Source organism: Budorcas taxicolor, chromosome 4, assembly GCF_023091745.1.
Source record: "Budorcas taxicolor isolate Tak-1 chromosome 4, Takin1.1, whole genome shotgun sequence".
NCBI lineage: Eukaryota > Metazoa > Chordata > Mammalia > Artiodactyla > Bovidae > Budorcas > Budorcas taxicolor.
In genome coordinates this window covers 87,741,011-87,759,699 of record NC_068913.1, presented here as the reverse complement: position 1 = coordinate 87,759,699, position 18,689 = coordinate 87,741,011, and the positions used below count along the sequence as shown (strand labels likewise).

Below are 18,689 nucleotides of genomic sequence, written 5' to 3'. Positions count from 1 at the left end.
AGAAAAACATTTCTGTTATGTTGCTAAATACATTACAGGATGCTTGGGGCTGGTGCACTGGGATGACCCAGCGGGATGGTATGAGGAGGGAGGTGGGAGCGGGGTTCAGGATTGGGAACATGTGTACACCCGTGGCGGATTCATGCTGATGTACGGCAAAACCAATACAATATTGTAAAGTAACTAGCCTCCAATCAAAATAAATAAATTTAAATTAAAAAAGCAAAAAAAAAGAAAAAAAGAAAGTGAGGTGCAAAATACAAGAACTGCCTTTCTCCTTGAGTCCAACATTTAAGGTTACCAGCGTTCTACTGCTCAGTCAGGTACTATCTTTGCCATAGGTGAGCTAGTTTAGAAGGAGTCAGGAGGATATAATGATCATCTCGAATATGGAGCTCTAAAATGGGACTGATTATTTTAAAATTTCTTCCTTTAAGGCGGGGATTATGGAAGTGTGACTGAAGGCAGAGGGTGGCGGACGAGGGAGCGCGGGGAGAGGCCGTGACACTTCTGCCCTGTCCTGGGGTGCAGACGGCCGCCGCCCCCTCCTCTCCCACGTGGCAGGTCCAGACAGCCCGGCGCGGACAGGGGGCGGGGCCGCAGAGCCCTCCCTTGGCTATCCGGCCCTTCCTCAAGCCTGCACGGCGCCAGCTCAGTCCTCCACCGCCAGGGGGCGGGCGCGGCTTGCCGGCGGCGGGGGCCCATTGGTTGCGCCGGGGAAGCGGGGGAGGCGGCCCAGCGGCGAGCTGGCTTCCTCCTGGCCACTCGCAGGGGTGAGGGGAAGCCGGAGGAACCCGGGAGGAAGCGGAGGAGCGAACGGGAGGCGGCGGCGGCGGCTCCCGTCGGCCTTCTGCGAGACTGACCGCAGGGAGCCCGGAAAGCGGGCGCGCGCGGCGGAGAGGCGGGCTGGAGGCTGGTGAGACGGACCGGGAGGCGGACCGAGCCGCGGCCGAAGGCAGGGAGTCTGGAGGGAGGCTGGGGGGAGCCGGGCACCCACCTTCACCTTCATCCTCCGCTCCCGCCGCGATCGCCGGCCCGGGGCGTGCCCGGGTGGTCGGGGCGCGTCCCGCCGGGGGCAGGGCGCGACAGGAGCGGGGCACCGGAGCGTGGCGGGCCGGGGGTCCAGGCCGCCGGCCCCGCGCGGGCATCCCCAGCCGGGCGGCCAGTCTCCGGGCTCCGCGGAGGGCGGGGCGGCGCCTGCACCTGGCGCCCCGGCCTGGGGCTGGCACCTGGGGCGCGCGTCCGGCGCTCGGTCTCCAGCTCGGGTCGGAAATGCGGGCCGAGTGCTCTAAAGGGGCGGGGATGGAGTTGGGTGTTGCGTTAGAACTCTGTGGAGGGCGATCTTGGCTCAGTTGTAAAGTTTTAGTATCTTCTGAGCTGGAGGTACTTTTTATTTTTTAAATCTATCCAGCCCATTGGTATTCAGTATCACGGATGGACGTACTATTCTTTTTTCTTTTCTTTTTTTCCCCCTTGTTTGCCGCTAAGCTCAGTTTCTACAATATGTTACAATTTGTGACCCTAGATCTTAAATAATGAGTGATGGACTGACAATCTCCAGCTGAAATTTTTTTGTTTTCATCACTCTCTGCATTTTTAAAAAAATTTCTTATCATACAAAACTGTTTAATTCACAGAACCTTTTCTTTGTTTCTTTCTGTTTGGCCAAAAAGAATATGAATACAGTTGCTTACGAGGCGCTGTGCTAGCTGCTTTCAGATGCACATTTATTTCTTAACGACCCATAGAGTAGGTCCGTTTGTGTATTTTCCCAATTTTACTGAGAAAATATGAACTCCCCTAGAGGTTAGGTTCAAAAAGATAGAGACTAGCAGGAGATCCCAGACCCCTTGAACTCTTAACTACCTTTCAGGGCTAGTGATATCCTGTCAAATTTTATAGGTTTGGGGGGGACCTTAATGTTATTCATGCAGTGCATTATTGAGTACAACGGGATCTCCATTTAACTTAGAAAATTCAAGTTACTAACACCAGCAAGAGATTGGCAGAATCAGCATCTGGTTGTGGTCATATCCATATCATTAACTATACCTCTTTTTAAAGGCTGCCAGTCAAGTTCTGTGGCAGTTTACTAATTAAATCACAGCGTTTCTGCCGCCCCCGCCCCCCACTTTATACAGGTGTGAGAAGCTTTAGTCTGTGTGATGTTATCTAAACTCATTTTTCTTGATAGCAAGAAATAAAAAGAGTTTTGATGCAGTGATACTCTCCCAGGGGATCTCTCAGAATCACCTATAAATGAGACTTCAAAAAAGGACACAGGTCAGGTTCCTCCCCAAGACCCCAGTGGAGGGATCTTCTGTTTAAAAGGGAGTCAAAGTAAGACTGAGGTCCACTAGGTTAAAGTGACGTTTTAAATAAACTTAATAGCTGTTACAATTTTAAAAATAATTACTAAGTAACTAAATCTTTTTGTAATTAAAGAAGATACCTTAAAAAGGAAAAGATCATTGGAGAGAATGTCAGAGGATAAAGAGATTGTTGTTGAATGGTGATATGTAGTCCTTGTGGGGCATCAGAAGAGTCTTAACTTTTATTTAACCACATATTTTAAGTCTTAAATGGTCAGCCTCAGTATTTGAAAACTTGTGTATTCATAATTAGACATACCAGAGTACTGATTTGTGCCTGCTGGTAATTATAGGTAACATGGATACTGTGAATAAGGCAGCCTTGGCTCTCAAAGCTACAGTACTTTCTCTGAGGTAGTGAGTCTTCCCCCACCCCCGACTCCTTACTTTTATAACTCCTTTCTCAAAGCTGAAAGGTCCAAGACCTAAGAAGTAAGAGATTTTGGTCTTATGTATCACAGAAATGCATCTAGCTGAGAATTTAGTAAATAGCAAACATTTGTCTTAAACTTAGTCCAGAAGAGTTCCTGAACTTGGGATCAGAAAATTGGAATCTTAAGCAGTAATTCTGCAATTAGTTCATTGCCCAATAGAGGGCATTGATCAACTTATTTAATATCATATTTTGCCTAATTTCCCTAATCTGATTGGGGTGATTGCACATGACTCCCAAGCTCTTTAAACTTGAAAAGGTTTTGTGAATTTTATTCTGCTCTTAAAATAGAGTCAGCTGATATTTTCTCAGGGGAGAAAATTATGTTCCACTACCTCTAAGTTTCCACAGTTTCACCCCATCAGTATTCTTCCATTGTCTTCTTCACTGGCCTGTTCATTTGATTCAAGCTGTTTTTATTACTTATATCTCCCTTATTTCTAATCTAATTAATTTTCATCTGTTCTTTATTTTTCTAGCTTCACTCTGGTGAGTTTTTCAGTTGCCTTTAAAAATTAATCTACGCAACATAAAATTCACTATTTTCAAGTGCACAGTTCGGTGACATTTAGTGCGTTCATAGTATTGGGAGGTCATCACATCTTTTTTTAAAATAATTTATTTAATTGGAGGCTAATTACAATATTGTAGTGGTTCTTAACCATACATTGACATGAATCAGCCATGGGTATACATGTGTTCCCCATCCTGAACCCTCCTCCCACCTCCCTCCCCATCCCATCCCTCAGGGTCATCCCAGTGCACCATGTCAGGTCAGCCCTGAGCACCCTGTCTCATGCATCAAACCTGGACTGATGATCTGTTTCACATATGGTAATATACATGTTTCAATGCTATTCTCTCAAATCATCCCACCCTCGCCGTATCCCACAGAGTTCAAAAGTCTGTTCTTTACATCTGTGTCTCTTTTGCTATCTCACATATAGGGTCATCATTACCATCTTTCCAAATTCCATAAATATGTGTTAATATACTGTATTGGTGTTTTTCTTTCTGACTTCACTCTGTATAATAGGCTCCAGTTTCATCCACCTCTTTAGAACTGATTCAAATGCATTCTTTTTAATAGCTGAGTAATATTCCATTGTGTATATGTACCACAGCTTTCCTATCCATTCATCTGCTGATGGACATGTAGGTTGCTTCCATGTCCTGGCTATTGTAAATAGTGCTGCGATGAACACTGGGGTACACGTGTCTCTTTCAATTCTGGTTTCCTGAGTGTGTATGCCCAGCAGTGGGATTGCTGGGTCGTATGGCAGTTCTATTATCAGTTTTTTAAGGAATCTCCACACTGTTCTCCATAGTGGCTGCACTAGTTTGCATTCCCACCAACACATCTTTTTAATTCTACATTTTTGTCACCCCAAAAGGAAACCTCATGTTCATTAGGCAATTACTCCCCGTTCCCCAACCTGTGGCAACCACTAGTCTGCTTTCTCTACAGATTTATCTGTTCTGAATATTCCATGTAAATGGAGTCATAAGATAGGTGATCTTTGTGTCTAGCTTCTTTTACTTCACATTATGTTTTAAAGGTTCATCCATGTTGTAACCTGTATCAGCATTTTGTTCCTTTCTATGACTGAGTAATATTCCATGTATAGATACATACCACATTATGTTTAGTATGCATCCATTGATGGATCCTTGTGAGTTTTTGTGTGCTAGTAAGAAAAAGTTATGTGGATGTTTGTAGCTGTGAGCCTGAATTGGTTTTCATCATGAGTTCTGCATGGCTTGTTTAGGTGGTATCATGGTTATCAGATGTACTGCTCAGCTATCCATGTGCTGTGCTCTGCTAAGTTGCTTCAGTCATGTCCAACTCTTTGTGACCTCATGGACTGTAGCCCTTTAAGCTCCTCTGTTTATGGGATTTCCCAGGCAAGAATACTGGAGTAGGTTGCCATATCTTCCTCCAGGATTCTTTCCGACCCAGGATCCAACCTGTGTCTCCTGTTGTTTCCTGCTTTGGCAGGGGGATTCTTTACCACTGTGCCATCTGCAGTTAGGATATCATTAAATGTGTCTTGAAGGACCCGTGATTGACAAAAAATGAATTTCTAATTGGTTCAGAAAATTTTACACTAGAAGCGTCTTCCTATCTGTTCTTCGCGAATGGCTGCTAACTTGCATTCTTGATTTTGTGATAGAAATGACACAGTCTCCAGGCCCTTGGGCAGATGGAGTCTCTTTTCTCCTCCATTTCTTCACGTAAATAATTTGACTAACAGAATTATGTCTGCCCTGGTACAGTGAAATTCTGAAGACTAAGTTAAAGACTATATAAATGACGGGAATATATAGGGGACTTCTAAAACATTCAGAATAGGTACCTGTAACATCCCATCTGATACAGTGTAAAATACTGGAATTATAGGAAATGAAGACAGTTATACTCTATGGAAATTTGTGCCTTTTTCTTGCCTCTTTTTGTAGTGATTTGTGAACTAGACACTTCTTTACTTATGTTTAACTTATAGTTAAAATGTATTTAGTTTTATTTTGACTACTGATCATATCTCTCCCTCCCTCCTTCCCTTTGTGTCTATCAATCCCTTCGTCCATCTCTCTTTCTCCTCTTGGATGGTATAGTGTAAGATTAAAGTAGGTTACATTACAGCGATTTAGTCAGCAATTGTGGAACTCTGCAGGAGCTGACAGAACGAATGTCATTTTGTCTTGTTTTCTGTTTGGGATGTTTGTACTCTTAGTTACAGAAATCTGATCCCCACTTCATTTCTTCAGTTGGATTATGAATTTTTAAGCAAAATTCTTATTTGGTAGAGAGGAAAGCTGCAAGAAGATATTGGGATGATTTTAATTTACACTCTGTTGTAAGCATTGCAAACAGGAGTTCTCTTTGCTCACAGTGTTCCTCACAGTGTTTCCAGGTTTATTCATTGCCCTTCTCTTTCTCACTCTTACCTGAGACAAGGCCCAGAGTCTAGCTGATTTCCATTGTTAAGGAAAGAATGAAGATTCTTGTCTTGTGAATTTTACCTTTGGGCTTTTTTGGCCTAGATCTGACTCACTCCCCAGCCCTACTCTAGACTTCTCTGTGTGTTTGGATTGATGTACTGTTGGGCTGAAGTTCTCACATCTGAGCTTGGCTGAGGGTCACCTGGGGAGTTTATTAACCATGCAGGAGTTTTAATCCTCTCTCCAAGAGATTCTGGGCTCAGGAATTTGCCCTGTATTGGGTTGGCCAAAAAGTTCATTTGGGCTTTTTCGTAAGATGGTTACAGAAAAACCTTGATGAACTTTTTGACCAACCCAATAAAAAGCCTACCAGTAATTGTGGTGCCCATGATGTTGTTGTTTAGTTGCTAAGTTGTGTCTGACTCTTTGTGACCCCATGGACTGTAGCCCAGCAGGCTCCTTGGTCCATGGGGATTCTCCAGGCAAAAATACTGGAGTGGGTTGCCATTCCTTCTCCAGGGGATCTTCCCAACCCAGGGATGGAACCCAAGTCTCCTGCATTGGCAGGTGGATTCTTTACTGCTGAGCCACCGGGGAAGCCTGTGTGCGCATGATGTGGGCTGTTTTATAGTTAGGGCTTCAAAGAACCAGATATGGTATTTCATTGAATCTACGCTGTTTGTAAGGTATGCCATTATTTTATATACTACTAAGACGAAGAAATGTGGTTGTAAACCTCATCCTGACTTAAGACTTGTTAAAAGAAAGGAGATAGTGTGCATCTTAGAATCAGAAAGTAGAATGTTAGGTACCTGAGACACCACAAGCCCCTCTTGTTACAGTGAAGGGTTATATGAAGCCATGGGCTAAAAGAATTATAATGTAACAGTCCTTTAGACCTTATACTTTGTAAAATTTGTTTATAATAGAGTTTAACATACGATGCCTGTACTTGACATGTGTTTGTAATGAAGATTACACTGATGTCTTTGTTTTAAAATGCAGTGTAACTGTATCAGAGTGTAATGCACTCTAGTTTGGCCCCATGTTATTTTCAGCATACCCATTTCCAGTCTTTTATGTGTGGGTGTTGCAGATCAGTTCAGAAATCTTATTTCTAAGCTTCTGTGTACTTTAGTGATTTCCATTTTGTGCAGTCCATTAAAATTTGTACTTTATGCTACAGTGACATTGGTGTGGCTTGCTCATTTGAGTTCTTTTTTGTCATCCTTTCTTCTGTTAGAGAGTTCATAACCCCTGATGCCAGCTAGCCAGTTACATGCATATACACCAGCCACCTGTGTTGAGTAGTTTTAGGATATTGTGGTGGTAATTGGTGTCAGCACCAAGTTTGGTGTTGACTTAAAAAAAGTCACAGCCTAAAAGTTGAGAGTTGTGTTCTACTTGGTGGAATTTTTAGGACTTTAAGCCCAGGAGAGCAGCATCTCAAGTGACCCTGTGAGAACTGCTCTGGTGAGGGGAGGCGGGGGACAGGTTATATAGAAGTTTCGTAACAAGGGACAGGTAGTCTGAACAGCAAAAGATTATTGTTAATCGAAGGAAGCCAGATAACTCAAGGAATTTACTGCAAGAGTCTGGGCTCACTGAAATCATTCCTTTCATATGCATCTCAGCTGTCTGGGTCCAGTATCCTGCGTTTTCCACATCTTGAACTTTCTTGGGACTCACTGTAGGGAGTGGCTATAGTGTGATGGCTGCTAGATCACAGGTATTCTCTTTTCTGAGTGCCTTAAGGGCTTAGGAACTCACATTGGAGGGCTGGAATCTCTGTGACTGAGACATTCTTGGTTACTGATGTGGCAAGAAATACTCCATTTTTTAGTGAAAGTCTCTCAGTCATGTCTGACTCTATACAACCCCATGGACTATCCTGCCAGGCTCCTCTGTCCATGGAATTCTCCAGGTAAGAATATTGGAGTGAGTAGCCACTCCTTTTTCCAGGGGATCTTCCCATCCTAGGAATCGAACCCAGGTCTCCTGCATTGCAAGCGGAGTCTTTACATCTGAGCCACCAGGGAAGCCCAAGGATACTGGAGTATTCCAGTATAGAAGGTAGCCTATCCCTTCTCCAGGGGATCCTCCTGACCCAGGAATCAAACCAGGGTGTCCTGCACTGTAGGCAGATTCTTTTCCAGCTGAGCTACCAGGGAAGCCCATTTCTCAGTGGGTCACAGTGAACCAGAATTCTGGCTACCAACTTCAAAAGAAACACCACAGTGGAACATTGGGGCCTGAAGAAGAGAATAGGTTAAAACGAATCTTTCTTCACCAATGAGAATTCAGTGAAGGACAGCCTCTCCTGCTATGGTGCTTCCTTCAGTGGCATCATTTTGGCAAATGGAATATTTTTATCTGTGGAAAGCTGCTTAGATTTGGGGTGGGGGGGGGAGGGGGATACGTGTCCACTTAGTGTCTAATCACTTGGAGTATTTACAGAAAACATGGTTAAATGCTTGCTGATCAACTGAAGTATTTCAGATATCTAATATCTCAACTATCTGAAGAGGAAAGAACTTTAGGTCTCTAGCTGATTCATGTTGGTGGAAGAAGTTGTCCTGTGGAATTCTCGGTGTTGGGTGAACAGTTTTGAAACAGTTTTGCGCTTAGAGGGTGGTGTGTGTGGTCTGGCAGGCTCGGTTCCCCCTCGTTCCTTCGACTCGTTATTGGGGCTGAGTCAGGACAGGCAGGACAGTTGCATGGTTAGCACGGCTGCTTGTAACTGGCTTTTAACTGGAGGGACAAGACAGGATGACAGTTATAGTTTGTCTTGTCTCATTCTTAAAAGAATGGAGTTTTATCCAGCTGCTGCAGATCAGACGGAATATCTCTAAAGTGCTACTTTGTCCAGGCACTGCCAGGAGAATCAAATAAAAGCAAAGGATAGCAATTTATGGTAGGTGGACTACAGAGGAAAGCTGAGTGCACCCAGAATATTTCAGGGAGAGGGGTGCTCTTTGCGGTCATTTGTGCTTTTCCATAGTATGCTTTTAATTCTGTTTCTGAGGCCCAGTTAGATACTAATCCTCTTTTTAATGTAATTTCAATGTGATGCTCTTAGTAAAACCATATGATGCTAGTTCAGAAAAGTTTCAAATCCAGGATTAGATCATTTGTATCCCTCTCTTCTTGAGGTTTTCAGTAGAATATTACCATTTCCTTCTAAAGAAACTCACTTATTGGATCTATTGAATTATTATTTTAAAGTGTTTGGTCTGTTGCTTTGTAGTCTCATCTTTTTGAAGGCCATTTTGCACGAGAGTGGATACACTGACATTTTCCTCAGTTGACTTTGGAAAAAGTGAATATATTCTTGGCACTGTAGAATTATACAGATGTCCTCCTTTCCTTCCCCGATACTTTGTTTTTAGCTCCTTTTTCTTTTATTTTTCCTTCTAGTAAGATTAGTTTGATCATTTAAAAACCTAGGATACTTTTCCAGTTGTTACGCAGACATCTAAAATTTTCCCTTTAATCATTTTCAGGTCATACTTCCACTTAGGTGTCTGACACATGTATGTGTTAAAATGGTAGATTTTAGAAACATCCATTCTGTAGGATTCTGTATCGGAGTCTCCTATGAGAACTAAAATATTTTCAAGATAGTAATTGGGTTTTTTTCTGTTGCTTAACAGAAAAAAACAAATTCTGTTAAATTCACAGTACTTATAGTGATAGCAACTCACGTATTTTGAATGTTAAGATTCTTTCAAGTGAATGCAATCTTCTCACCCTCTCCATTTTATTTCAAAAATGTATCTCTCTTGGTGAAGATGTGTGCACAGTGGCATCTGGATGAGACGAGTACTTGAGAACAGTACCTGCACCTGATATAGTGAAAGCTTTCTATTAAAGCAAAGGTTCCTTTAAACTAAATATTTTAAATTTTAAAAATTGATCAGACACAATTACTCATATCCTTTCGCCCTTTTTAAGTCCATCACACACACACACACAAAAGCAATCACTTTTAAACACTTACCAAAGCAGTTAAGCTCTCCTCACCATCATTTTTACAGTTAATGAAAGGATATATAATGAGATTAATTTTTCTCCATTTTTTTTTTCTCCTGGGATCCTTTGAAAAACATTCCAGAGTCTATAGATTTATTCCTGTCTTTACTGTAGGTGAACAGCTTCATCTGTAGGAAAGGAAAGACGCCTTTCTTTCTTTTGAAGAGGATCTGTGATGCTGCTTCTTATTGAGTAGGTGCTTCTTATATGGAGAGCAGTTGATTGTGAAAATGTGTGGTGAACATGAATGGAACAGAGAATTCAGAGTTCTTTGATTGGTCCTACTTCTCTACTGGTACTGCTCAGAGTTCCCATAGAAGCCGTATGGGAATTGTATCCTGCAGGTAGTCCAGCAAGAAATGTTGGCATATTAGAGTATGGTCAGGAAAGTTTTTAATTCCTCTATTTTAAAAGTTTTTTAAATTTAAATTTCATTTTTTATTCCTTTACCTCAGGTGGCAAATTATGACTCATGGGTCTAATGGGTCACAAGCCAAGATTGGCTTTTGTATTTTTAAGTGATGGAAAAGAAAAAAAGCAAAAGCAGAATAATAGCTTATAATGTGAAAATTTTAGTAAGTAAAAATTTTTTTTTTATAACATAACTGGGCCCATTTGTTTCAGTACTGTGAACAACTGCTCTCTAGCTATAACCACAGAGCAGAGTAGGTTTGACAGAGACTCTGTGGTCCACTGGTGGCTCAGCTGGTAAAGAATCTGCCTGCAATGTGGGAGACCCGGGTTCAATCCCTGGGTCCAGAAAATCCCCTGGAGAAGGGAATGGCAACTCACTCTGTATTCTTGCCTGGAGAATCCCAAGAACGGAGGAGCCAGGCGGGCAGTGTTCCATGGCGTTGCAGAGTCGGACCTGACTGAAGGACTAACACTTTCACTTTGACACTGTGGTCCACAGAACTAAAGCATTTACCCTCTGGCCCTTTTACAGAAAATTGCCAGCACTTGCTCTATTTTATTTACATAAATGCAAGTATTTTTTGCAAATAATTTTCTTTAAATCCTATGCTTTTATTTGTAAACATAATATTAGAATAACTTCCCCTTGTGACTTTTAGCTGTAGCCTTCTTTAGATTTCAGCACTGAGTTATTTTTCTCTTTTACTGCTCTGGGACTGAAAATTTCGTCTATTACATTCTGATCTTGAGGGGATTTGGGTTCTCCAGAGAAACAGAACCAGTAGGAGACCACCTGTCTATCTATCTACCTGTCTGTTAATATCTACCTTGTGTGTATGTACTCAATCGCTCAGTCATGTCTGACTCTTTGAGACCCTGTGGAGTGTAACCCACCCAATTCCTCTTTCCATGGGATTCTCCAGGCAAGAATACTAGACTGGGTTGCCATGTCCTCCTCCAGGACATCTTTCTGACCCAGGAACTGAACTCGAGTCTCCTGCACTTGCAGGTGTATTCTTTACCTCTGCACCACCTGGGAAGCACACGTATATACCTACCAAAGATAAGTAGCTATCAGAAGGAATCAGCTTGCAGTTGTGAAGGCTGAGAAGTTGCAGGGTCTGTAGTCGGCAGGCAGGAGACCCAGGAAAACCAGTGATACGGTTCCAGTCTGAGGCCACAGGCCTGAGAGCCAGGAGAATTCAGTGGTATAAGTTTTAGTCCAAATCTGGAGGCAGGTGAAGACCTGAATATTCGTTGAAAGGACTGATGCTGAAGCTGAAACTCCAGTACTTTGGCCACCTGCTGCAAAGAACTGACTCATTGGAAAAGACCCTGATGCTGGGAAAAATTGAAAGTAGGAGGAGAAGGGGACAACAAAGGATGAGATGGTTGGATGGCATCACCGACTCGATGGACCTGAGTTTGGGCAAGCTCCAGGAGTTGATGATGGACAGGGAAGCCTGGCGTGCTGTGGTCCATGGGGTCACAAAGAGTCGGCCACAACTGAGTGACTGAACTGAAACTGAAGATCAATATCCCAGCTTGAAGACTACAGGCAGAAAGGGTGAATGCTGCTCTACTCAGCCCTTTTTGTTCTCTTCAGGACTCCCAACTGATTGAACAAGGCTCGCTCACTTGGGGAAGGCAAATTGCTTTACTCTAATGTTAATCTCATCCAGTAAGATTCTCACAGACACATCCAGAATGTTTAACCAAGTACAGCGTCTGGGCACCCAGTGGAGTGGACACATAAATTAGCCATCACAAGGCCAAAATGTACTTCAAATCAATTTTTTAGACCTCGACTTCTTTTCCCGTTGGTCTTCTTGAAAAGCCTCAGTTCACATGAATATTAGAATCGTCTATTGATTCTCAGTTGATTCATTTAAAATTGCCGTCTGGGAGGAAACATTTTCCTCTACCCTTTTAGTTTCTTTTGGCTGGTCTAAAATTAACATGAAACAGATTAGCAGAAAATCAGAAGTTTAATAACATGTATACATGGGGGAGACCCGGGAAAACTGAGTAACTTGCCAAAATGGCGGAAACTCTCACATAAAATACTATCTTCAGCTAAAGACAAAAGAGAAGGAATATGAGGGGTAGTGGTTTGGGACTTCAAAGGGGAGGAGGGGGCAGTTCCCTTGGAGAAAGAAGAGCAAATGTTTGGTAAATGTTTTCTGGGCCTTGCAGTGACAATGGGATACCTAGAGGAGTTTAGCAGGCAGATTTTGCTAGGTTCCTCGCTATCTACGCATCTGGTTGATACTATCATTATCTATGGTAATAGCTCCTTCTGAATAGACCCGCTATAAATTCTTCAGGCAGCAAAGGGGGAAGATGAGGATCTTTCTCCCTTGACTGTTTCCAACTGGAAATAATTAACACACCAAAGAGACCTTTGGGGTTGCAAATTTTGTTTCCTTTGCCATTTGGCCATAACTGAGTTAAAAGTGGATTGAATGGAGCGGTTTGGTTCAGTTCAGTTGCTCAGTCATGTCCAACTCTTTGCAACCCCATGAACCGCAGCACTCCAGGCCTCCCTGTCCATCACCAACTCCCAGAGTCCACCCAAACCCATATCCATTGAGTCGGTGATGCCATCCAACCATCTCATCCTCTGTCGTCCCCTTCTCCACCTGCCCTCAATCTTTCCCAGCATCAGGGTCTTTTCAAATGAGTCAGCTTTCCTTATATTTTGGGTGGATAATTGGTAGTATTTTCTTCTGGTTTAATTAAGTGATTGTTGTTTGTTGGTATACTTCATTCTCCTGAGGCCTTTCTGTCCTGCATGAAGTGTTCTAATACACAGGCTTAGTCATTTTGACAAGCCTGCAGAGCCATAGAGTGGCTAGTTGGCAGCAGGGATTAGTGATTCCCAGAGCAATTTGCAAAAGCCAGATTGATTGGCATGGAATTTTGTCAACAAGCTTCTTAGAACATGTCAGAGAGCTGCTGGGGTGAAAGGGAGGTGGAATTGTTTACAGTGTCAGCTCCTTACTTACCTTTTATATGACCTTGAACAAATCTCTTGACTTCATCTATAATGCTGTAGGGTTGTTGGGACGATTACATGAAATAAGAATGTATGTGACTTACTCAGCTGTTTGCCTCATTACCTAGGTTTTGCTAACTGGCACAGCCTTACACTCATGGTGAATAATTGTTCTTATGGCTTATTTTGTTGATGTAGAATGGTGCTCTTCTAATTGACTGGATATAGCTTGAGTCCACTTCTCCAGGAAAGAATGACAGTATCATTTGACCTGTGTTTTTATCCATCATCCCACAGTTGACTGATTCTAAGACAAGGTCTGTTTATTCAGGCCTGATTTTAGCAAAACTCCATAAATTAAACCAGAGTAGATGGTTGGACTAAATGAAATGTTTAAATTATAAGAAATTTGAAGAAATCTAGTGTGTCAATCAGAGATCCTAATTCAGGCTCCCTCCTTCAGTCTAGGTTACTTACTTAATTAGTGTTTATCCAGAATGGTGTTTCATTGGTCAGAGCAAGCACGGTGGCCCTGCTTGCAGTGGACTTTGATGGTTGTGTGCTTTACACATTAGCAACCGATGATATGGGTACATTGATCTAATATACAGGAACTTGTTTTGACCTAGACTACACTTTTGGGTGGGGATGGAGAGAGAAAAATGTATTTCACAAATATACTATTTTTTTTTAAATCTTTAAAAACACTCTTCTCCCACCCATATTCCTGTTTTGGTAAATGGCTCTAATTTTTATATCTCTTTTTTTAATGAATATATAAGAACAGTTATAAAATTCTCACCTCTTGACTCTGAATTAAAGAGCTCTGAATTTCTAGCAGAGGCCTTGTCCACCCTTTTGATGTGTTGTTCATTTTCTCCGGACCTCTTCTACCTCCATTTGATTGTTGGAGATTCAGCCTGAGGTGAATACCAGACTCCATTAAGATGTTCCTCCCCCGGGACAATTTTCTGTAAATGTTTTGTTTGTTTTTAATGTCCTTCTAAGAAGACAAGTTAGGAATGGTTTGGAATTAGCACATTGTAAACAGATGCTCCTTGATTTGCTCTCAAATATTTTCAGTATTCTTTCCTTATGCCGATCTACACTCTTGCATCATTAATTTGCTTCTTAAGCAAACTAAAAATGTGTTTGTGGCTGAGATTTGATGAGATTTTAGAGATTTTATTAAATGTTATTCTCTGAGAAATTCAATGGAAAACATGAATTCAGCTAGACCATTGTAGTTGCTTGTATTGTGGTCTTACTAGTGGGAAGTTTAGAAGCAGGCTGGTTAGGCAAACCAAATGAGGGGCAGTACATAAGGCAGTGATTGTAATTGTACAGGTGTGACCTCCTTGGCAGGTAATGGAAACCAAGAAATAGAACAGCTGGTGTCTGCTCAACTGCTTATCATACTCCAAGGAAATTATCCCAGGCCACATTCAGATAAGAGTGAGGATATTTTGCAGTATTAGCTGGGAGGAAAGGCATGTGTGTGTGTTGTGAACATAGTGTTCTAGCTTGCTGGAAGTCAAAAGAGGATTTATAACTAGTTGGGGTCTTCATTTGAGAAGCCAAGTCCCCCCCGCCCCGCCGCCCCCGCTTTTATGTGGTGGCTTGTGGCTACTTCAGTATCTGTTTCCTTTTAATGTTTTTCTGGCCTGTGGCTAAGTAAGTTGTTTAAACAGATATATAACATAGACTTTTTCTATTATATAGAAGGTGTTCAGATAACTCATAAAGGAAAAGAAATCAATAATGCTCAGTTCAGCACTAGTATAAGTGTTGATACTTTCTTCAGGGTAGATTGAGCAGAAGGAAGTGAATTCACATAAGAAACACTGGTGAATTAAAGAAAACTGGATGTCTCACTTCCTTTCAGCATCCTTTGAGATCTGCTGTTGGTTTTATTTGAGCCATTCTATGAATTACACGATCAGACAGCAACATTGAAACATCCGGGTTAAAATACAATCTAAAATAAAGAAATATATATATTTTTATGGGTGTACTTTATTAATCAAAATTTTCTTTTGAATTCTTCTCCTGTACAAGAGATTGAGTAAACTGTGGAAGGTGTCCAGCTGACCTTGAGCACGAATTTCCTGTCAAACTCATGTGCTTGCTTTCCTAATTAAAAAAAATTTTTTTTGCCTATCTTGAGTTACTTCTTAGGGGGGAAACACACAAACCTATACACAGATTTTTTTTTCCACTACCTACTTCTTGTTATTAGAATAATATAAAATTATAGTTTATTTATTTGATGTATAACATACACTGTCAATAATAATAATTGCTAGGGATATTTAAAATGGCAATTCTATACGTCTAAATATGTTCTTTCACAAACTTATATTGAAAGCATGAAGAGGAAGAGGAACCCTGGTACTCTTTCCTATAAGTGCTTTCCTATTTGCTGGTGCCTCTGCTATAAGTGCTTATTATAGTGACACCTGAACTGTGTCCTACTAAAAATGAAAGGGCATCATATACTGGCGTGAGCCCTGGAGCAGGAGCAAGCAGACATAAATCCTCGCCCCATTTCTCAAGTAATTTGTCCCTGACTAGATAAGCAGCTTAAGTTCTTTGGATCTCAACTGAAAACTGAAGGGTTGGAACTACATATCAAAAGTTTGTTACAGATGGGTAATCACGGAGAACAACAAGACATTATCTTCTGTCCACATGCCTGATGGCAGGTTTTCCCGCGATCCTTCAGTTAGGGAGCTGGGGGACAGAGTACTTTTAGATACACCCTCCTCTCAGGAACTTTTATGGTCCAGTGGAAGGAGACAGGCCCAGTGCTAAGGGGTTTTTTCATTAAATTTTAATATTGGTAGAATACTTAGAAATATCATGACGTTTATTTAGTTTAATATATACACTCCAAGGGCTTCCCAGGTGGTGCTATGGTAAAGAACCTGCCTGCCAATGCAGGAGGCATAAGAGACCGAGGTTCAGTCCCTGGGGCAGGAAGATCCCCTGGAGGAGGGCATGGCAACCCACTCCAGTATTCTTGCCTGGCGAATCCCGTGGACAGAAGAGCCTGGAGGTAATGGAATGAGTCCACGAGGTAACAAAGAGTTGGACATGACTGGAGCGACTTAGCACGCACGCACATTCACTCCAAATTAAACTCAATCTAGGGAGGAAGGCTCATTCTAGACCTAACGATATTTGCCTTTTCTTTCGATTTTAGGAGCTGATTGAATGAAAAGTGCCAGAGACTGAAAAACTAACCATGAGGGTAGCAGGTAAGATGCTTAATTCAGTAGGAATGACTTGACTTCTTGTGTAACGTGCTTGTTTTGTAATGACTGAATGAGATTATAAAAAAATAATCATTTTCTATATTGAGTGCAACTGAATATAAAACATAACATTATTTAGGCTTTTTACCTTTTTCAGGTAGTTGGCAAATCACAAATGGAACGTTTAGTGGCTTCTGTATAAGTTTTTTTGGGGTACTTTTGTTGAAATTATTTATGCTAAATATTTTGTTAGGTTTTTTAATGTTTATGTCGTTGTACTTGAAGCTTGTTCGCCTAGTTTTATATATGTGTGTGTATGTGTGTGTACGTGCACCCCATCACAGCCACTGCCATAGAAGGCATTCACATTTTACATAGACATTTCCACTAAGTAGTGTGTGTCCATCCTAGGAGAGACCTTGTCATTTCTCAAAATCAAAATAGTCTTTCTTTTGATTATCATCTCATCAGTAAACAAAAGGAACATCTCTAAGAGTATAGATCTCAAAGTACATTACTTAAGCCCAGAGTAAAGCAAATTTCTCTTTCTCGTATAATTCTGCATGCATTCTAGCTGAAATCAGCTTTGTCATCTAGTCCATTTCTCTGATTCTGACAACTAATACCAAGGTTAATTGATGCATAATTATTCACTGAATGCTGATTTTATGTTTGGCACGCTTCCTAGTATTGGTCTCAAGGGGACTACCATTAATGAAGGAATAGGAAGATTAGCTTGTTAGTTTATTGCTTTTAGACTAATTAATCTCTTCTAATTAAAAAAAAAAGATCCTGGTTGCTTTGAAATATCCTTATAGCCATTATTCTTACAGTGAGACATTAGTAAATATCTCAAGTTTTTGTTTCTAGGTTTATGAAAAACAGGGACCCTCTTGGACTAGAGCAATCCATGGCTGAAAGGAAGAGGGAGTCTCATGGGTGGAGTGGGAACTGTGGTGTGCTGTGGGTAGGCCCTTCCAGGTCCAGAGGTGGATCGTGACAGCTCTGGAGGAGGCCCTCTGCAATAGAAGGTCCATAACTAGCCTCATGGAGGTGCTGCTGGTGTTCGCCTGCCTGCCTCTCTCAGGGATCTTTTGCTTATTCTCTTAGCAGTTAGCTTCTCCACCTCCAACTTCTCTGTCTCTTAGAGCTTTTGTTTTATCCTAGTTCCTTTCATGGTTTCTTTTAATTGAGTAGGTCTTGATTTAAAATTAAGTTCTGTCACTAACTAGTTATGTGACCTTAGTAGGCAAGTGATCTAGATTTTTCACCTTGGTTTCCTTATTTGTGAAATGAAAATAGTATCTTGAAAGGCTGTGCAAATGATCCTGTGCTTATAAAGCATTTAGCTCTGTAGTAGGCACCCAGTAAATGCTGTGTGTATATATATTATATATACGTATATATTTATAAACATAATGTAGATGGTTTGTTTAACGTAGGCTTATGTTTAGTTTGGTATGGAATTTAGTCTGGAACATTCAGATATAATGAACTTGGTGTTTTAATCGTTCTAATATTTCAGTAGTGAACAGCCAAGGTTTCATATATCTACTTTAAGGAATGGGGAAAGATTATTTGCACATGTCCCTGATGCTTAGAAAATGAGATGTTTAGACTGTCATGTGACATATAATCTTCCAGCCCTTGGTCTTAAATGATGAAGAAGAAACATACCACCTGTTAATCATTCATCTGTTTAGCAAACATATGTTTGTTGAGAGTATTACATATGTTGAGAGTATGTTCAAGGCACGCTGCTAGACCCCGTGAGGGAAGAGTTCAAAGCCCAGTGGAACTTTATTTCTTCACATAGATGACCTGTAGTCAGTCTTGAAAACAGGAGGCAATTTTGGGAGCGGGAGAAGTACAGCGCAGGAGGTAGGGATGGGAACTGATTAATAGTTAGGCTTCCTCCTTGCCATCTCATTTCTATGTTTACAGAGCGTCAGAAGCCCTTCTGATTACCATCAGTTCATTCACTTCCCTCCCCTGTAAGGATGCGTTCCCAGTCATTTCAGGTTTATAAAATTAGGATGAACACAGCTCTTTTTTCCTCTTCCTTACCCATTAAGTTGAGTTTGGGTAGTTTCTCTGAAGAACGTGGTGCTTTGCTGTTAGTGAGAAGGCACTGGGCTGTGTCAGGATCCCCGGGCTCCTGTTCTTGTACTGATGCTAAGAGAGCTGTAATCTTGGACACTTGCCTCACTTGGGGACTTTGTTTCCTCAACGATAGTGAG

The 18,689-nt window shown here is 41.6% G+C and overlaps 1 protein-coding gene across 1 annotated transcript in view; it reads left to right on the top strand.

Annotated features, from left to right (window-relative positions):
- The first annotated feature begins 777 nt into the window (after window positions 1–777).
- The window catches only part of FAM3C (FAM3 metabolism regulating signaling molecule C), a 51,418-nt gene continuing 33,506 nt past the window's right edge, over window positions 778–18,689 (top strand). Inside the window, exons 1-2 of the mRNA XM_052638463.1 lie at window positions 778–916; window positions 16,398–16,452. Of these exons, the coding sequence (XP_052494423.1) occupies window positions 16,440–16,452 (13 nt within the window). The 5' untranslated portion in view covers window positions 778–916; window positions 16,398–16,439. The remainder of the gene's footprint in view (window positions 917–16,397; window positions 16,453–18,689) is intronic.